Source organism: Haplochromis burtoni, unplaced genomic scaffold, assembly GCF_018398535.1.
Source record: "Haplochromis burtoni strain Fernald_Lab_line unplaced genomic scaffold, NCSU_Asbu1 Contig_13, whole genome shotgun sequence".
NCBI classification, from domain to species: Eukaryota; Metazoa; Chordata; class Actinopteri; order Cichliformes; family Cichlidae; genus Haplochromis; species Haplochromis burtoni.
The window spans coordinates 454459-471279 of NW_024582374.1; the positions used below are offsets into that span (position 1 = coordinate 454459).

A 16821-nucleotide genomic window follows, 5' to 3' on the forward strand; every position below is an offset into this window, starting at 1 on the left:
AGTGAGAAAAATTGAGTTTGCCCGGATACAGAGTGTGATCTTTTCTAAACACAGTAATAGCATTTATGATATTGTACTAGATGTCAGATTCCTATACGTTAGGTTTAAATGTATTTTAATCATGCATGCTGCCATCTTCTGAGTTTTGGTTCTTTGTAATCATATTGCTACATGTACAAGAAGCGTAGCATGTTTGGAGTTTATCAGTGAGTAAAAGTGAACTAGCATTTTACTGTGAATCCGAATCTCAATAAAGATTTTGTATAAGATGTCTGCCTGTTGAGGAGTTTTTTTTATTTGTTTATTTTCCAATTATCAAAATATGTAACTTTGTTCGAAATATATTAGGTTCTAGTATAGTCTCATCTGGATGCCATTTTAAGCAGTCTTTCATAAATCCACTCTGATAATTTGTATAGTGACACTTTATTGGCAGGACGTATGCACACATGCTGCTCATCTGCATGTGTGTGTTTGTTTGTGCGTGTGTTGAATTCAAGGCCAGCGTGTGCCACTCATTCTTGGCTACTGCAGACTAATCGTAAAAGGAGACGGCACCTGCCGTGTTGTCACTTGCTCTACATTAATTGAGAGGCTCTGTCGGGAATTGCAGCTATTTCTTGGCAAGATGTAATTATTCAATATGTGACTATTAACATGACTGCAGATACAGCTTTTAATAATACTTTCCTCTGCTGCGAGAATCTGCTGAAAAGCTAGAGAATAAACACATTTCATGTGGTCGTATAGAGGTACAAAAACACAATACATTGAAACTTAAGGTCAAATGACTTAACAACATCCCAGTTACATCCAAACATGTTTACACGGTGAAACAGAAATAAAAAAGGTCAATCTAAAATCAATTACAAGAGTATATATTACTGTTTTTTATATACAATTTAAAGAGCAGTGTGTAAAATCAAGCTTTTATATGCTGAGCTCCATTTCATTACAAATAAGTCATCAGCACATAAACAGTTTGGTCCTGGAAGCGTCTGCTCTCTGGTGGGTGTAGAGGCTGTAAGAGGGTACTGGGTATTTGGCTGGTAGAGGTCTTCCCTGAGCTATCCTCCCCTCTCTCGCCATGTGGTATCATCAATCTTGGCAGTATGACAACATGAGAAGACACTATTCCAATTTTATTTTCAGCATTTATTTTCTGTCCCGTGTGCAATTTAAAATACAACTGTTGCACTTTTCAGATGACAGAAAATAATCAAGTACTGCCCATGATGTGGTACAGCTCTGCAAAGCTGGGCTACAAATTATGCTTAAAAAGCTTCTGTGACCACAGCATTTATTAGTGTGCGTCTTATTTCTGTTTTAAAACAGTGCTTGGAGCATAGATAATATAACTGCAGTGGTATATGTGTGTATATCTTTAAATATTTTCCACGCTTATATTTAGCTGGATATTTAATTGCAGCATATAGCACAGATGATCGTGGCATAGTGATCACAGTTACACCAACATTTTTTGCCACAGTAGAACTTCAGCCCCAGTGTTGCTGGCGTGATTGCTCTGAGTTAAGCTATCCCTTTCCCAAGATATGTACTGCGTCTGCTGGTAATTTCCCCTAAGTCAGCTTTTAGAACACACCTCAGCTGTTTTTGTCACTGCAATATGAGTTGATATCCAAGTCGATGCAGAGTATTCCTGTAACTAACAAGGAACATCATGGTTTGCAAGCTCTAGGATTTTAAAGGGCATTACTAAAAAAGAACTAGTGAGCGGTATGCATCTTACAGTACACGACATGTGGTGTGACATTGTGATATCCTCACTTTTGGTGCAAGACGCATGATCCTGCAAACAGAACATGTTTAGTTAATGTGAATCCGTAAAGAATTATAAAGAATCAATATGCTTATCTTTAACCTCCTAAGACCCGAACTCTTCCACGACATGCATTTTTAATTTCTCTTTGATATTTGGGCATATTGGGGCCCGATGAATGTAAAAACAAAGAATTACCTGATTTTTTTTTAACCTTATTTTTGTTTTTAAGAAAAATAAGAGCCACATCTGAGGATATTCGTTTAAAATTTCGATAGAACAGTAGCAGTATAATGTCCTCGTAAGTGGATATCAGGCCCATGTAGAGCAAAATTGAGTATTTTAGTCTAAATAACCCAAAATGTGATGTCCACATATGTGGACGGCAGGTCCTAGGAGGTTAAGTAAGTTCATTTACCTGTGACAGAGGTGAGTCTCACGGTTTCTAACCCAGCTGCTGGCCTATAGTGAAGACATGGGTATTTAAAGAAAATGCTCACATTTGTAGAGATAAATGGAGGTAAAATGTCCTCAGTAACAGCCGAAACACTTGCAATGTTTTAAGTTTCTGCACTAAAAAAAATCCAAGCGGTGTCCATCATGACTGTAATATATGAAACTGGACACGCTAGCTAAGACACTCATTGACCTCAGAACATACCATAAGAATGTGGAAGCTGACAACATGTTTATGTTGAAATCTATTATTAAAATAGTGATAAGTGACTAACACTGACACAGAGCCAGAATATTATGTAACTGATCACGTGACCCACCTGCTTTCCGTGAGAATGGATTAATCCCAGCAGTGGAAGACTGTGGTGGAAACGTGCCAGGAGGGACACTGGCAGGCGGTGGAGGAGGACAGAAGTCAGCAGATGGCGAAAAGTCCTGTAACATACACAGCGATTAGTATCATTAAATGAAAACTGAGATCACATCTGAGCTCATAGTATGCTTGATACTTACTGTGTGAGCTGGGCCTCCCTGCTCTGAAGCCTCTTTTTGGACCACTTTAGGTTTTGACTTGAACCAGCCACTGAACCATCCTTTCTTTGTGTTCTGCTTTTAACACAGAACAAAGTGTGATGCATGTAAACTAATTCTAATGTCACTGAAAGCTGTGTGACATATGATAGGCAGCCCACCCACCTGTTTAGGAGGCTCAATGGTGTCCTCAGAAGCTTTCAATCCTTGAGGGACAATCTGCTCGTCTTGTCCCGGCTGACCGAAGTTCGTCTCAATCATCTGACTGTGCATCTTCAAAGGCAAATAAAGGCAAACATTTTAACTTATAAGCAGCACTAATCAATGCACAGCACAATACATTTGAATGTAATCTTTAAAATCATGCTTATGCGATAAATAAATCAAAGCGAAAAGTTGCCAGTGGAATATTAAAATGCATTTCTCACCATCCCTGCTCCAGAGGATGCTCCGGCCCCTGTAAAAGCAATAAAAAGAAAATGTCACACTGACTCACCGCGGGCCATAGTAAATACCCGAACAGAGAAGGGAATGATTGCTGTCTAACATTAGAGTCTCACCCTCTGCTATTGCTGGCAGATTATTTGGAGGACAATGTTGTGAGGCACTTTTGACTTCACCACTATCTGTGTTATGATAACTGAAGTTCTGGCTTGGAGCCACTGTGGGCACTGAGGGAGTATAGGCCACTGTTACTGGTGTAGCCGGGCAGTGGGCCTGTGGCCTAGACAAAGAGGCAGAGAGAGATCAGTGACATAATAGACTCTGTCAGGACTCAGTTACACATATCAAGTAAGAGTGTTGTCTGTGTGAAAGAAAAAGTAAATGAGGCACACCAGTCCTGAGCTGCTCCCATGCCCCATGACCTCACTGCCATTTGCTCAGTGTCTCCTCCATCTTCATGCAATATGCTTTCTTGGTCCTCACGTCCTCTATAATAAAGGAGTTCAGGCTCAGGACTCTGAATGCCGTGGCTCAAATCATCTAAATCTGATTCTGCATAGGGGAAAAAAGCATTTTATTAAGGTATACTTCTGCTCTACAGTGTGAAAAAAGCTACACAATGCAAAGATACCTGAGGGCATTTCATGTGACATAACAGTATTCCCAGGAGCTGGCTGGTATGCTTCAGTAGAGTCGACAGTTCCAGTCTAATAAAGATAACACCATATTAGTTACAGAGTTTAAGTTCCATTACAGCTATGTTAGCAGTGTGAGTTTGTACCGTGTACACTCCACAGATGCTAATATTTCCCAAGTACAACATTTACCATGTGATGAAATTAATTTGACAGTCATTTTGTTATAAAGCCAAAATGACAATAGTTAAAAAGAAGTGAAATATTGGTGGTGCTAGACGAAAGGAGCTAGAGCTGTCTTTGCAAAATTCAGAAGCAACCATTCAATATGTTCATCTTATGTCAAACTTGTCATCATAGGCTACAGTGCCTGGGATCCCTGCATGTCTGTACCAAATTTCATGGTAATCCATCCAATAGCTGCTGAGATATTTTAGTTCGCTCTACAGTAGAGGAGCAACCACCAGATGGGATAACATTACCAACTCTACTGGCACAGTAACATGACTAAAAAAGCAACTGGCATAACCAATATTCAATACATTTTATAATGATTAATAATTATTATTTTTAGTAGCATAATCAGCCCTGAATGTTTACATAAATATGGAAACTGAAGCAATTTAAGGGACCATTTTTATTCCTTTAAAATCTATTAAAGTAGGTTTTTTTCTTATTAATGAGTAAGTAAAGGGATTTGAAATGTAGAGAAAGATATAATGAAAATATTTAGCGGTCTATCATAAATGGCTGTGAGGCAGGATATGAACCCAATACGCTGGATTCAGGAAATGGAACGAACTCAAAAAACAGCTCTAATGGTGAAGTCTTCAATGCAGAGCTGTAACCAGGAATCAAAAACCTACGAATCTAGGGTAAACTTCAGAACAATGGAGCACATAACCGAGAGTAAAGCAGGAACTGCAGGAACCACGGAAAGCATGGAGCAGAGGAGCACATAACACTGAGAAAGGACACAACAAAGGGCAAGAGGAGACTTGAGTTATAAATACACACAAGGTACTTAGATAGATGGGAAACACCAGGGAACACAGCTGGAACTAATCAGGGAAATTAGACTCAGGAAAGTAAAACTGAACACTAAACACGTAGGGCAAAGGTTAACAAAATGAACCAGGAAATAACTAAGGGAGGCAGGAATACACAGAGACCCTAACCAAACCTAAACATGAAAAAACTAGATGTGAAATCAGAACTTTGAAATAAAATAAAAAGAAACCAAGAAACACTTTAATTAAAAAAAAAAGGTATCCCAGACCCAGGGACCATGACACAACCATCAGAACAATGATGATTTGCGAGCCTAATTCATGAAACAACTTATATCACAGGAACGCAACAGTAACTTATGTGTGCAAATAATAACACTGATATCTGAAAAAATATGCCTCACTTACCGTTTTGATTAGGTACCTCGTATCACTCCTGTTCAAGGTGTGATGAAGGAAAAATGTGCACAATAAAATCACAAGTCACTTGTGAGCAGTTGTGATTGCTGACAGTGCTGAATTGATGCTAAGCTAAATTAGAAACCCTCATGTATCATACATTTCCTCCATGATTTAATTCTTCCTTGTACAGCAGTGACAATGGAGACATTTCCTCTCACACACAGGTAAACATAGTATGATGTGAAAAGACTGAAGAACCTGATCACCTGTAAACTGTGGTGCCTAGCACGTAGGTGCTTCAGCCAATCCGGTTCTTGCCCGTCTCTATGGAGCCCTGCTTCACTGAACTGACCCTCTGAGTATCTCAGTCTGTCTGACAGCTGCAAGAAAAACATACATACAGTATAACCATTGTGTCGTAATTGAACAGATCACTGATAGTTAGTCAGATGTGTAAGACAACCTGTAGGTTTACCTTGACGACCTCACCAGTCAGCACAAAGAAAGGCTCCTGATGCCTGAGGATCGCCTGTCCGACCACCTCACAGTAATGAAAGGCCTGAGATGAAAGCCCACAGTCCAACAGACGATTGGCATACAGGAACTTATACACCTGACCAAAATACAACAATAACCACAGTCATGCATTTATTGCAGATTTAATGGTAATGATTCCAAATATTTAAGTCTTTGCTAAGGGTTGTTTGATCTAATGCAGTGAGTCTAAAATAGTGTCCAGAGATACAAAAGATGGGCAAAGTTTTGCCGGCAATCTTTATCCTTCAAGATCAGGTCCTCTACCAGAGGTCTAGGACTTGAGGGTCCCAAGCAGTATCTTTGCTGTTCCTGGGACTGCGATCTTCTGGACAGAGATCTTGGAAGTTGTTCCTGGGATTTGCTGGAGCCTCTCAACTAGCTTGGGGGTCACTGCACCAAGTGCTCCAATTACCACTGTTACCTTCACCTTCCAGATCTTCTCAAGGACCATACATTGCAACAAAAAGATATCTGATTCTGAATGAAATGTTAATGTATTATCTTCCTGTATTGAATCCAAACTAGAAACCTTTTGTTAAACTGTGTAAAAGTGTCTAATAAATTGATGGGGGAAAATGTATTCTATGTGCTAGTGGAGCTGTGTTATAATGGAAAAATGTTAGATGTTAGATGACACAGAGAATATTCGGTGCCTTTAAATTTGATATTTCCATTTGGTACACAATTAACACAAAAAATATAAGTAGCACCCACCTGAAAGGAGGGTATTGAAAAGCTTTTGTTCCCAAGAGTCTGGCAATACTCATATAGTTCAGTGCACTGGATGGCAGTGTTTGTGGCAAAGCACTCAAACAATTTCCTAGAGGAAATAAAAACAGACAAATTCAAAGCAAAGAGCTGACAGAAATTAAGATCAAAATAAGACATGCACGTGTTTCAGCAGAAAATTAAGCTTGTGCTGTCAGTATAACCAGATGAACAGCACTTGGACTGATGAATGGCAGCAAGTTGGAATCACAGCTCACCTGTGGCTGCTGCCTAGAAGTGCCAGTCTCTCAGCCTTCTGTGTAAACACCCCGAAGGGAACACTGGCTGTCAAGTAGCACACATGGGCAGCATGTATGAGGCCTCTGGAGGCTGCACAGGGAAAAGCAACACACATCAGTTTGTATGTGTGTGCATGACAACCTGTCAGTCAGTCGGTGTATCAGTACCGAGTGTATCTCCCATGGTGACGATGGCCTTCTGTTGGATGGCTGGATCTCCTGTCTCATTGGAGAGCATAACAGCCAGATGGGGTCTCCAGTCTCCCCATTTTTCATTTCCACAGCACTGAGCACAGAAAATCACTATTAAACCTTAGTAATAAGATACAGGCTATAGCATAAGCTTGTCTTCATATAAGAGTTTTGTTAGGTTCTGGATAATTTACCGTGGCTGCAGCAGGAATTCTCCCAGACAGCAGCTGGAAAAGAGTCTGGAGGGGATCACTGGGCGTTAGCTGGCCTGTGAACCTGCCAACAGAGCAGCCTGTGTCACTGCACGTCTTAAGCAAGGCTTTACAAAAACAGGAACTATCCCATTTAAAGTGCATCTGTTCTGCTAGTATGCACACAAGTGAAACACCACACTGATAGCTCAGATTCTGCCCCTCTTGTCAATTACAAATCAAAATCAGTCTGCCTATCTGCCAGCCTTCTCCCCAGACATTCCTCTACTGACAACCTGCTGCTGGGCTGCTGAGACATACCACTTAGTCTGTACAAATAGTCTGTAAAAACTAGACTGGGTTACATGATAAATAGCTCACGGGAGTTTAATGAGAATATCTGTATTATAATGATTTCTGTTTATTACTGTTAATGAAAACTAAACAAAAAAGAAAACTAGAAATAAATTATTATAATTACGAGGCTTTGGTACCGATTTTTAGTGTATGAGGGAAAGCCAACTGTTCTTCTGTAATACGTTTGGTGAACTTTTCAAACGTTTCCACTGACAAACAGCACCTATATTGTCATTAATTAGTTAGTAAATAAAAATGACAGTGAAACTAAAACAACAACAAAAAAACTAAACATTTTGAAAACAATTAAAACCAACCAGCGCGGTTAGACACACACACACTCTGAAACTCTGAAAAATAGCTGACGCTCAAATTAATTGAAACAAAAATATAAAACAAAAAAATTAATGCAATATGGTGCAAAAGCCAAATGGAGTATTTATGGCAAACTGAGTTTGTACAATTATAATGATCTTCAAAGTTAATATCAGGCATGAATATTTATTTTTCAAAACAACCTAAACTCTCTTAGGCAGCTTTCTCATAATTTCTTTAGGTAGTCTTCAGGAATACTTCTCCAGGCTTTTTGAAGGACACTCAAAGCTCTTCTTTGGAAGGTTGATGGCTTCTGCTTCATGACAGAACCGCCACTGTGTTTCCAGAATGGTGGTAGATACTCACTACAAGACTTGTTGCCACTGATTCTCCCCCCCCCCTATTTCTAAAGGATATTGCTTTCAGATGCTGCTTCATCTGCTGTAGATAGATTTTAGGGCTGCTACACCTTATTTTATCCCCCCTTTGTCAAGTTTCCCGTTTTCAGTTTTTAGGATATGTACCAGGTTTTTGATTAAATGCTCTATAGGAATCACCTTGCTGGGACAAAAATATATTATATGCCTGTGAAACTGTGTTTTCTTCAGTGTCCTTTATAGATTCAACTACATAAATGGGAATAATTTATACCTTTGCGACAGGCTGCTGGTGACAAAGTGATTAAAGAAATCATTTAAGATTGGTTCTTTGCTAAGTTTTCTGCTATGTGTAGACACAAGACTGGTTCATCTCTTGAGTTCGGTGCCTTGTTATGTTTGAATGAGTCATAGGTCAGTGTTAAATGTCTTAAAAAGAAACAATCTCAAAAATGGACAGTTCAGGACCACGACTGGACTGAACTGAACTGAAAATGAGTGAAAAGCAGTCAATGTCCAACGAAAAAACTTTGAAAGACCTTCAGAAAGCCTGGAGAACTATTGCTCAAGACCACTCTAAGTCTAGTTTCCTGTTCTGGAAGCAGAATATGTAACCTCTACGTTTAAAAAGTAACCTTCTCATCACTACTCCTAATCTTAGCTGTCCTTGCGCCTAAAGGCAGGAAAGTCTGGGTACTCACTGTGATTGCTTTCAGCAAAAACAATCAGATCTCATTTTAAAATATTTCTATCTAGCATATCAGATCACTAAGGTACTGTTGGACAAATGAAAAACCTCTTGGGAGTGCTGGAGGAAGTTACTGGAACATCAAAGTTTCTATTTTTCATCCTCTGAGGATTTGAAAGTCCACATTTTGTGGAAATATATCAAATAATTTAAGTCTGGACCAAAATGGACCGACAGGAACATTTCTCACACTTCCTAGTAGTGCTAACGCAAGTGTGAAGGAAGCCATAAGTATCTAAGTTTAGCAATTCTTGACAAATTACCACATAGAGCTGTGTGCTGATTTCTCTCAGCTGTCACGTCTCAGAGGCCATGAGTTTTCTCACCTGTTCAGTACAGTCATATAGGACCTGTTGTCCATTTTGCTGGCCAGAAAAAGTGCATGTCCCCACAGGCCGCTGGTCATAGCCGACTCCAGGGCCTCCTGAAAACCACATATGAAAGATAGAGACTGAGCTACAGTACACAGTACAGACTGATTAATATTTGATTATTTTATCCTGACTAAATGTGACTGACTAAATTCTTGCATATATACACATGAATTTAACTTGATTAGTTTCATTTTATGCTAATTTATATATTTACTCCAGAGCATCCCAGAGGAAACATTGTAAATTTGCATTCATTATACAATATCATATTACCTGTTGCTCTAAAGAGGTCTCTATAATGTTCCACGCAAAATCAAACATTAGAGAAAAGTGCAGAGGATTAAAACTAAAATCATGTCTCATGGTCACATTAATTTATCTTGGCTCTGTGCAGTGGGCCTGACGTCTTTTGAAGCCACTAGAGTTAAATGCTAGACTTGCCAGCAGCTGTTAAAAAGCTAATTAAAGGTGAATGTGGAGACCTTCTTTCTTCCAGCCAGCAGTAGTTGAGTGTAGGTCTGCAGGCCCTTCTCAGAGTTCTCTGAGCTAAAGCTGCTCCAGTTTCCTGTGAGCAGGTCGTCTCCTTTGCAAGGTGGTGCTTCAGCAGCTGTATCCTCATTGAAGTCAATAAGCGTGGGGGCATCTGATGGGCAGCTTCCATCTGAATGTGAGTCCTGCATCAGCAACTCTGCAATATCTGACCCGACTATTTGCTGAAATACCAAAATACAGTGACAACTGTATCAAAAATAATCACAATAATTGCCCTGATGTCTCTCTGATGGCAATGTGATCCCTCTACATACTGTGTAATGCCAACACATAATCCACTTACTCCATTCTGTCTGCAGAGCAATATCAGAATATTCCACAAAAGGGCAGCAGAGCTTTTATCTTGCAGTTTGTTGTCCCTCATGCAGGCGCCTGCCATCTGGTGGGCAAACTCTATAGCATCCACTTTGTGCAAATCCTCCCTTCAGTAAAATATACATAACATTCAAACATGGAAGTCTCACAAGTCTAATAATAATCCTAGATCTGGCATACAGCTGAATGCAGTTTGTTATTGTCAGAATTACAAAACCAAAGACTATTACCTGGTTAAAGGCCCTGGGAAGCTTCTCATTTCATGCTGCTCCTGTGTCTCACTTAGAATAACCTATGTACATTTAAAGACAAAAATAATGTCTTGAAACCTTACTGGAAACATTACTGCTAATGTTTTATTGTAAGGGCCAATTTACTCTCCTGTAGCTGTAAATTATAAAGGTATTTCTAAAACAAATTTTTTTTAAAAAAAAGCCCATTTCTGCAAGATTTACTATTTAGTACAGAAAACTGGATAGTACTAACTACTGTAGTTACTAACGTACCTAGTGGTTATATTTAAGATTATAAGGTGTCAGTCTGCTGAACCAGAACCCCAATACAGGAAGTCTGGATCAGCCCTCTGTGTTAAAAAAGAAAAAAAGTCCAGCCTCTGACCCCGAGTATACCCAGCAGGCTAAATTTCATGGGGAAGCGTTTAACTGTTTATAGACTCATATCCACTGTTTTACTATAACTTTTAGTAAACAAAAAAATTAAAAAAATTAAAACACTAGAGGTACATTTGAAGAGAAAAATCCTCCATCAAGACTTATTCTCCCATGTGCAGTTTCAAAACATGGATTTATACCGAAACTGACAGCAGACAAAACAGAACTAAAACCATGGTGGACAAAATGTGCCACATCGAGTAGAAATATAAAACATATATTTGTAGCTACTGAGTAGTGGAAAACTTAAAACTAATGTGCAGCAAAGACCTCAACAAATCAATATTCACCAATTAATAACCCTAACTACTCTGTGACATAAATATTTTCAAACTCAAAGAGTTTTTAGGTTTCCAAGAAACCATTATACATGCTGTGTTACACGTTTCAGGGGAATACAAAGCAACAACAGAAAAAATAATGTATTCTGTATTAGGGCTGTGCAATATGACCAAAATATCATATCCTTATATTAAGACATCTATCGTCCGATAACGATATAAATCACAAAAATGTAACATTTTCTGTAAATTCTGTGAATCTCGGGCAGCTCGACTTGCGTTAAGTGTTTCCAGCTAGTTGAGTGTTTTAAGAAACTATACATTTTTAGACATAAGTTGTAACGGCCGCCGTTTTCTTTGTGAGTATTTATTACACGGTGTGCTGCGGGGAAAAGCCTGTTCTAACGTTTGAGTCTAAGGTTTATTTTTTAGCACCTGACGGCTCTTTTTTTGCTTCTCATCCGTAAACACTCTGCATCTTTCACGTCATTCAGTTTATTTTGAAAAGTCTCAACAGGATCTTGAGCTTTATTGTGAAAGGCTTATGTGGACCAAGCGGACACGCGATGGTGTTACCGTCGTTGTTGCTAACGGCAAGGCATAAAAACAAACGCTTGTCTGTCTGTAGTGTGGTTATATAAAATATAAGAGAAAGACACAACTTTAAGAAATTAATATAGCCACTACAGTGACCATCAAAACGATGAAAAAAATATTGCCGTAAACAGTTTATTTTGCGACACCACAAAAAAAACGGTAGCGTAAAATGAAACGATAGACATTTTTATATCGTCATCCGATATATATCGGTATATCGAACAGCCCTATTCTGTATGTATTTATTTATTTTATTTGTTATGGACCCATGTGTTTCTTTAATAAAGGGAAATTAAATTAAACAAATGACAATGCATGAAATATTAATGTTAATGGCTTAATTATCACTGACATGAGCAAAATAATTGTGGATTTGTGAAATCCTTTCCAACAGACCCAAATCAATCCTATTAGTCTGACTATAGTATACCTTTAGGGCCCTTAAGGTCCATGAGAGTGCTATAATTTTCATCTGGTAAAAGATTAGTAGTATCCTCCATGAAAATCTGTTGCTTTTTTTAAACAACTTGACTGAACCTACCTCCAGACTGTGGATTTCCAGGTGGCTGACATTCTCCTGTGCTGACAAGCCTGTAGTGACCCGAATCAGTTGACCCGCAGGCCCAAAACTGATAACAGCATGAGGGATCGAGTACTTCAGAGGAGCTGACATCTGATGCACATGTGCTTGGTCTGAGAAAATACAAAGCTTTAAAAAAAAGAGGCATAAGCAGAGACGATGTGGACGTGAGAGGAACTGCGTGCTCACCTCCATAGGGTTGAGGGGCAGCATCACTGTGTTCGGCTCCATTCATGTACTGACTCAGCTCATAGCTGCTGGAAGATAACCCTGAGTTTTTGGAGCTTTCTAATGTCCCAAGGTAAAAAGAGGAAATCTCTTCATTGTCTCTGGAGGGATTGTCCTCAAAGTCATTGAGGTAATGCTGAGAGCTGTCTCTCACCTGGTTGTACCTGAAAGAAATGCATTTTCATGTGCATTGCTTTCTTCTTCACTGCGAGAACACATAGCAGTTAAGTCTATGCTGTATTCGTGTGACTTTCTTGCTCACAGAATTTGCAGTGATTATTAGACAGACTGTAATGCAGGAAGTATGTTTGTTTTTTAATAAATGTTTAGGCATTAATTGTTTATACAGGGAGTGCAGAATTATTAGGCAAGTTGTATTTTTGAGGAATAATTTTATTATTGAACAACAACCATGTTCTCAATGAACCCAAAAAACTCATTAATATCAAAGCTGAATGTTTTTGGAAGTAGTTTTTAGTTTGTTTTTAGTTTTAGCTATTTTAGGGGGATATCTGTGTGTGCAGGTGACTATTACTGTGCATAATTATTAGGCAACTTAACAAAAAACAAATATATACCCATTTCAATTATTATTTTTACCAGTGAAACCAATATAACATCTCCACATTCACAAATATACATTTCTGACATTCAAAAACAAAACAAAAACAAATCAGCGACCAATATAGCCACCTTTCTTTGCAAGGACACTCAAAAGCCTGCCATCCATGGATTCTGTCAGTGTTTTGATCTGTTCACCATCAACATTGCGTGCAGCAGCAACCACAGCCTCCCAGACACTGTTCAGAGAGGTGTACTGTTTTCCCTCCTTGTAAATCTCACATTTGATGATGGACCACAGGTTCTCAATGGGGTTCAGATCAGGTGAACAAGGAGGCCATGTCATTAGTTTTTCTTCTTTTATACACCTTTCTTGCCAGCCACGCTGTGGAGTACTTGGACGACGTGTGATGGAGCATTGTCCTGCATGAAAATCATGTTTTTCTTGAAGGATGCAGACTTCTTCCTGTACCACTGCTTGAAGAAGGTGTCTTCCAGAAACTGGCAGTAGGACTGGGAGTTGAGCTTGACTCCATCCTCAACCCGAAAAGGCCCCACAAGCTCATCTTTGATGATACCAGCCCAAACCAGTACTCCACCTCCACCTTGCTGGCGATCTGAGTCGGACTGGAGCTCTCTGCCCTTTACCAATCCAGCCACGGGCCCATCCATCTGGCCCATCAAGACTCACTCTCATTTCATCAGTCCATAAAACCTTAGAAAAACCAGTCTTGAGATATTTCTTGGCCCAGTCTTGACGTTTCAGCTTGTGTGTCTTGTTCAGTGGTGGTCGTCTTTCAGCCTTTCTTACCTTGGCCATGTCTCTGAGTATTGCACACCTTGTGCTTTTGGGCACTCCAGTGATGTTGCAGCTCTGAAATATGGCCAAACTGGTGGCAAGTGGCATCTTGGCAGCTGCACGCTTGACTTTTCTCAGTTCATGGGCAGTTATTTTGCGCCTTGGTTTTTCCACACGCTTCTTGCGACCCTGTTGACTATTTTGAATGAAACGCTTGATTGTTCGATGATCACGCTTCAGAAGCTTTGCAATTTTGAGACTGCTGCATCCCTCTGCAAGATATCTCACTATTTTTGACTTTTCTGAGCCTGTCAAGTCCTTCTTTTGACCCATTTTGCCAAAGGAAAGGACGTTGCCTAATAATTATGCACACCTGATATAGGGTGTTGATGTCATTAGACCACACCCCTTCTCATTACAGAGATGCACATCACCTAATATGCTTAATTGGTAGTAGGCTTTCGAGCCTATACAGCTTGGAGTAAGACAACATGCATGAAGAGGATGATGTGGACAAAATACTCATTTGCCTAATAATTCTGCACTCCCTGTACTTGCCTGTTTGTTGATTTCTTGTGTACACATTCTCCTCTAGCTTATTTCTACACTCACTCTTGATCAAGAGTGACCATCTATCACCACAACATATTATACTGAAACCCCAACATTATAGGTTTTCTTTTACTTTTTATTGTTTCTTCTTTTTTTGTTTTTATTAAACCCTCCATACAAACTTTGTAGTGCTAGAGAACCGTTTAACCTGTCAACATTTCTGGATGTACCTCTCTCTTTTGTGCAGGTATCATTTTCACAGTATCATCAGATAGCAAAGGCACTGGCTTTGATAGAAGTAGAGTGCACTGACCCACCTGTACTCCTGAGCATTCACGCTTCCTAGTTGTTCTTGGTTGTGTGCCCTGTCATGGTACCGATCTGCTCTCCATGGTTCTTGAGGACCCCACTGGCCACCATCTTAAAAAACAGCGTTACACATCATCCCATCTCTCTTATACCGAGAGTAGAAGATGACTCTAAAAAAAAAAGCTTGGCTGTTTTGTATCACTACACCTTGTCGTCCATGCTGCCCTCTGTAGTCATAACAACCATAGCTGTCTCTGTAGTCCCAGTGGCTGTAAGGTGGATAGTCATAACCATGCCTGAAAATAAAGGAGAATCTTAATGAAGTCATTACATTTCCATCATCTGTGATGCACTGCATATCCCAGCATGCACTGTTAGCAAGGACAGAAAGCTACACTAAGCTCAGTGTTGGAACCAGGCTTCTTTTACCAACTGTTGTGCAACTTTTATCCTACATTGCATTCACAAACACACTAATAATACCCAAATAATAACTCCAGCTTAGTAGCCAGTTGGGGTCACTTGTAACTGTACAAACCTGGACAGAGGTCTTTGGTGCTCAGGTCCATACCCATACTGATACTGCTGACTGTTGTATGGATAAAAGTCAGGTGTAGGCAGAGGGAAATGAACATTGTAACGGGCATCAGGATGGCCCCAGTGCCTGTCCCTCTCTCTGAGGTCCGGAGGTGGATAGAGCTGGTCCCTTTCCTGCTGAGAGTGGCTGGTGTATCCCTCTCTGTCTTTTGTTCTGTGGGAATGACGGCCTGAGTCCGGCCAGTAGTGACCTCTGTGATCCATGATGACCCTTTAACACCTGCGGTAAAAAATGGGAAATGTCTGCAATCATTAATTCGCAGGAAGAAAGTTGCAAACGTTTGTTATACTTACAGCTCACACATCCCAGCCACAGTCAAAGTACATCCACAAATGCCACATCACTCCATGGGAAACTCACAACATGAGGTGATAACAAATCGGTATGATAACAAGAGGATAAAGTTCACAAAATACTGTGACCCATAAAAAATGTCGTCTCGGTGCTCTGGAGGTGAAATCAGAGTAAATCCAAGTGCGAGGAATATATATATATATATATATTAGCATAGTATAGTTACATATTAAACAGATTAAAAAGCACACATAAGCGCACATTCCTTGATCGCCGTTGTGTTTGCATTGTGTATCTCAGTGATCTGAAGGTAAACAGTGGAGCACGCCCTGAAGAGTTTGACAGCTGCTGTTCCAGGGGGCTGTAAAAGAGGAAATCACGCTCATCCTCGGGATAATCACAATAAAAACTAAACTGACCTTCTGGTCTACGTCAGCACAACATGACAAACCGTGCCTTCGACTGTAGGTTGCATGTGCAGAAAAAAGCGCAACTTGCCACGTTGCCGGTAGGCAGGATGCAGATGACGGTCAGCTGGTCTCCGATCAGATTTAGTTTTCGAGACAGCGAAAGCGTCAGAGCCCAACGTTTTTTCACAGTTTGAAAAAAAAAAGTACACATTACTTACCAACAGAGGCGCTATATCCCACATTTCCTTTCATTCAAGTCATATATTTACATCTTCCATCACATGGTGCTGCAGATGTGTATAGGCTGCACATCCATGACGCGAATCTCGCGCTCTATCACACCCCGTTTGATTGCGATCTGGTGACTGTGGTGGTCATTAAAGTGCGGTGAACTTACTGTCATGTTCAAGAAACCATTGTAAAATTATTAGACATTTTTATATTGAAGCCAGAAACTACTTTGCACCGTAAAACGAAATCACTAAAGGTTAATGTTTTGAATCTGTATTTGTAAAAACAAATATTTACTGGGGATTTTTTTTTTTTTTTTTTTTGCAAATGTTCATAGAAGCTATGACATGTTACTTTGTTTCACCGTGTGGAAGTGAAATAAAATGTTTGGTTAGTTGCTGTAATTCTGAAAATGCCTCGTGATTACTGACGAATTGGTTTTACTATATTTCCAGAAACTAGTTCTGATTATTCTCATATTAGTCAT

At 39.7% G+C, this 16821-nt stretch overlaps 1 protein-coding gene across 4 annotated transcripts; it reads right to left on the reverse strand.

Moving 5' to 3' along the window:
• Window positions 1-1390: 1390 nt before the first annotated feature.
• sec16b (SEC16 homolog B, endoplasmic reticulum export factor) lies at window positions 1391-16580 on the reverse strand. 4 transcript variants are annotated; one of them, XM_014332868.2, is made up of 25 exons: window positions 16113-16580; window positions 15340-15618; window positions 15009-15097; window positions 14810-14912; window positions 12542-12744; window positions 12314-12465; window positions 10454-10515; window positions 10192-10330; window positions 9839-10069; window positions 9309-9406; window positions 7189-7270; window positions 6971-7088; window positions 6782-6893; window positions 6510-6615; window positions 5734-5871; window positions 5525-5638; window positions 3843-3918; window positions 3604-3763; window positions 3328-3491; window positions 3196-3224; window positions 2933-3040; window positions 2750-2845; window positions 2557-2671; window positions 2199-2242; window positions 1391-1810 (listed from the first exon to the last, which is right to left on the reverse strand). In XM_014332868.2, the coding sequence occupies exons 2-24, from the start codon at window positions 15600-15602 to the stop codon at window positions 2226-2228; spliced, it is 2775 nt and encodes a 924-aa protein (XP_014188354.1). In that variant the 5' UTR covers window positions 15603-15618; window positions 16113-16580; the 3' UTR covers window positions 1391-1810; window positions 2199-2225. The 4 variants fall into 4 exon arrangements, with proteins under 4 accessions (XP_014188354.1, XP_014188353.1, XP_014188351.1 ...); XM_014332867.2 differs by having other exon boundaries at window positions 15340-15641; XM_014332865.2 differs by having other exon boundaries at window positions 15693-16580.
• Window positions 16581-16821: the final 241 nt, after the last annotated feature.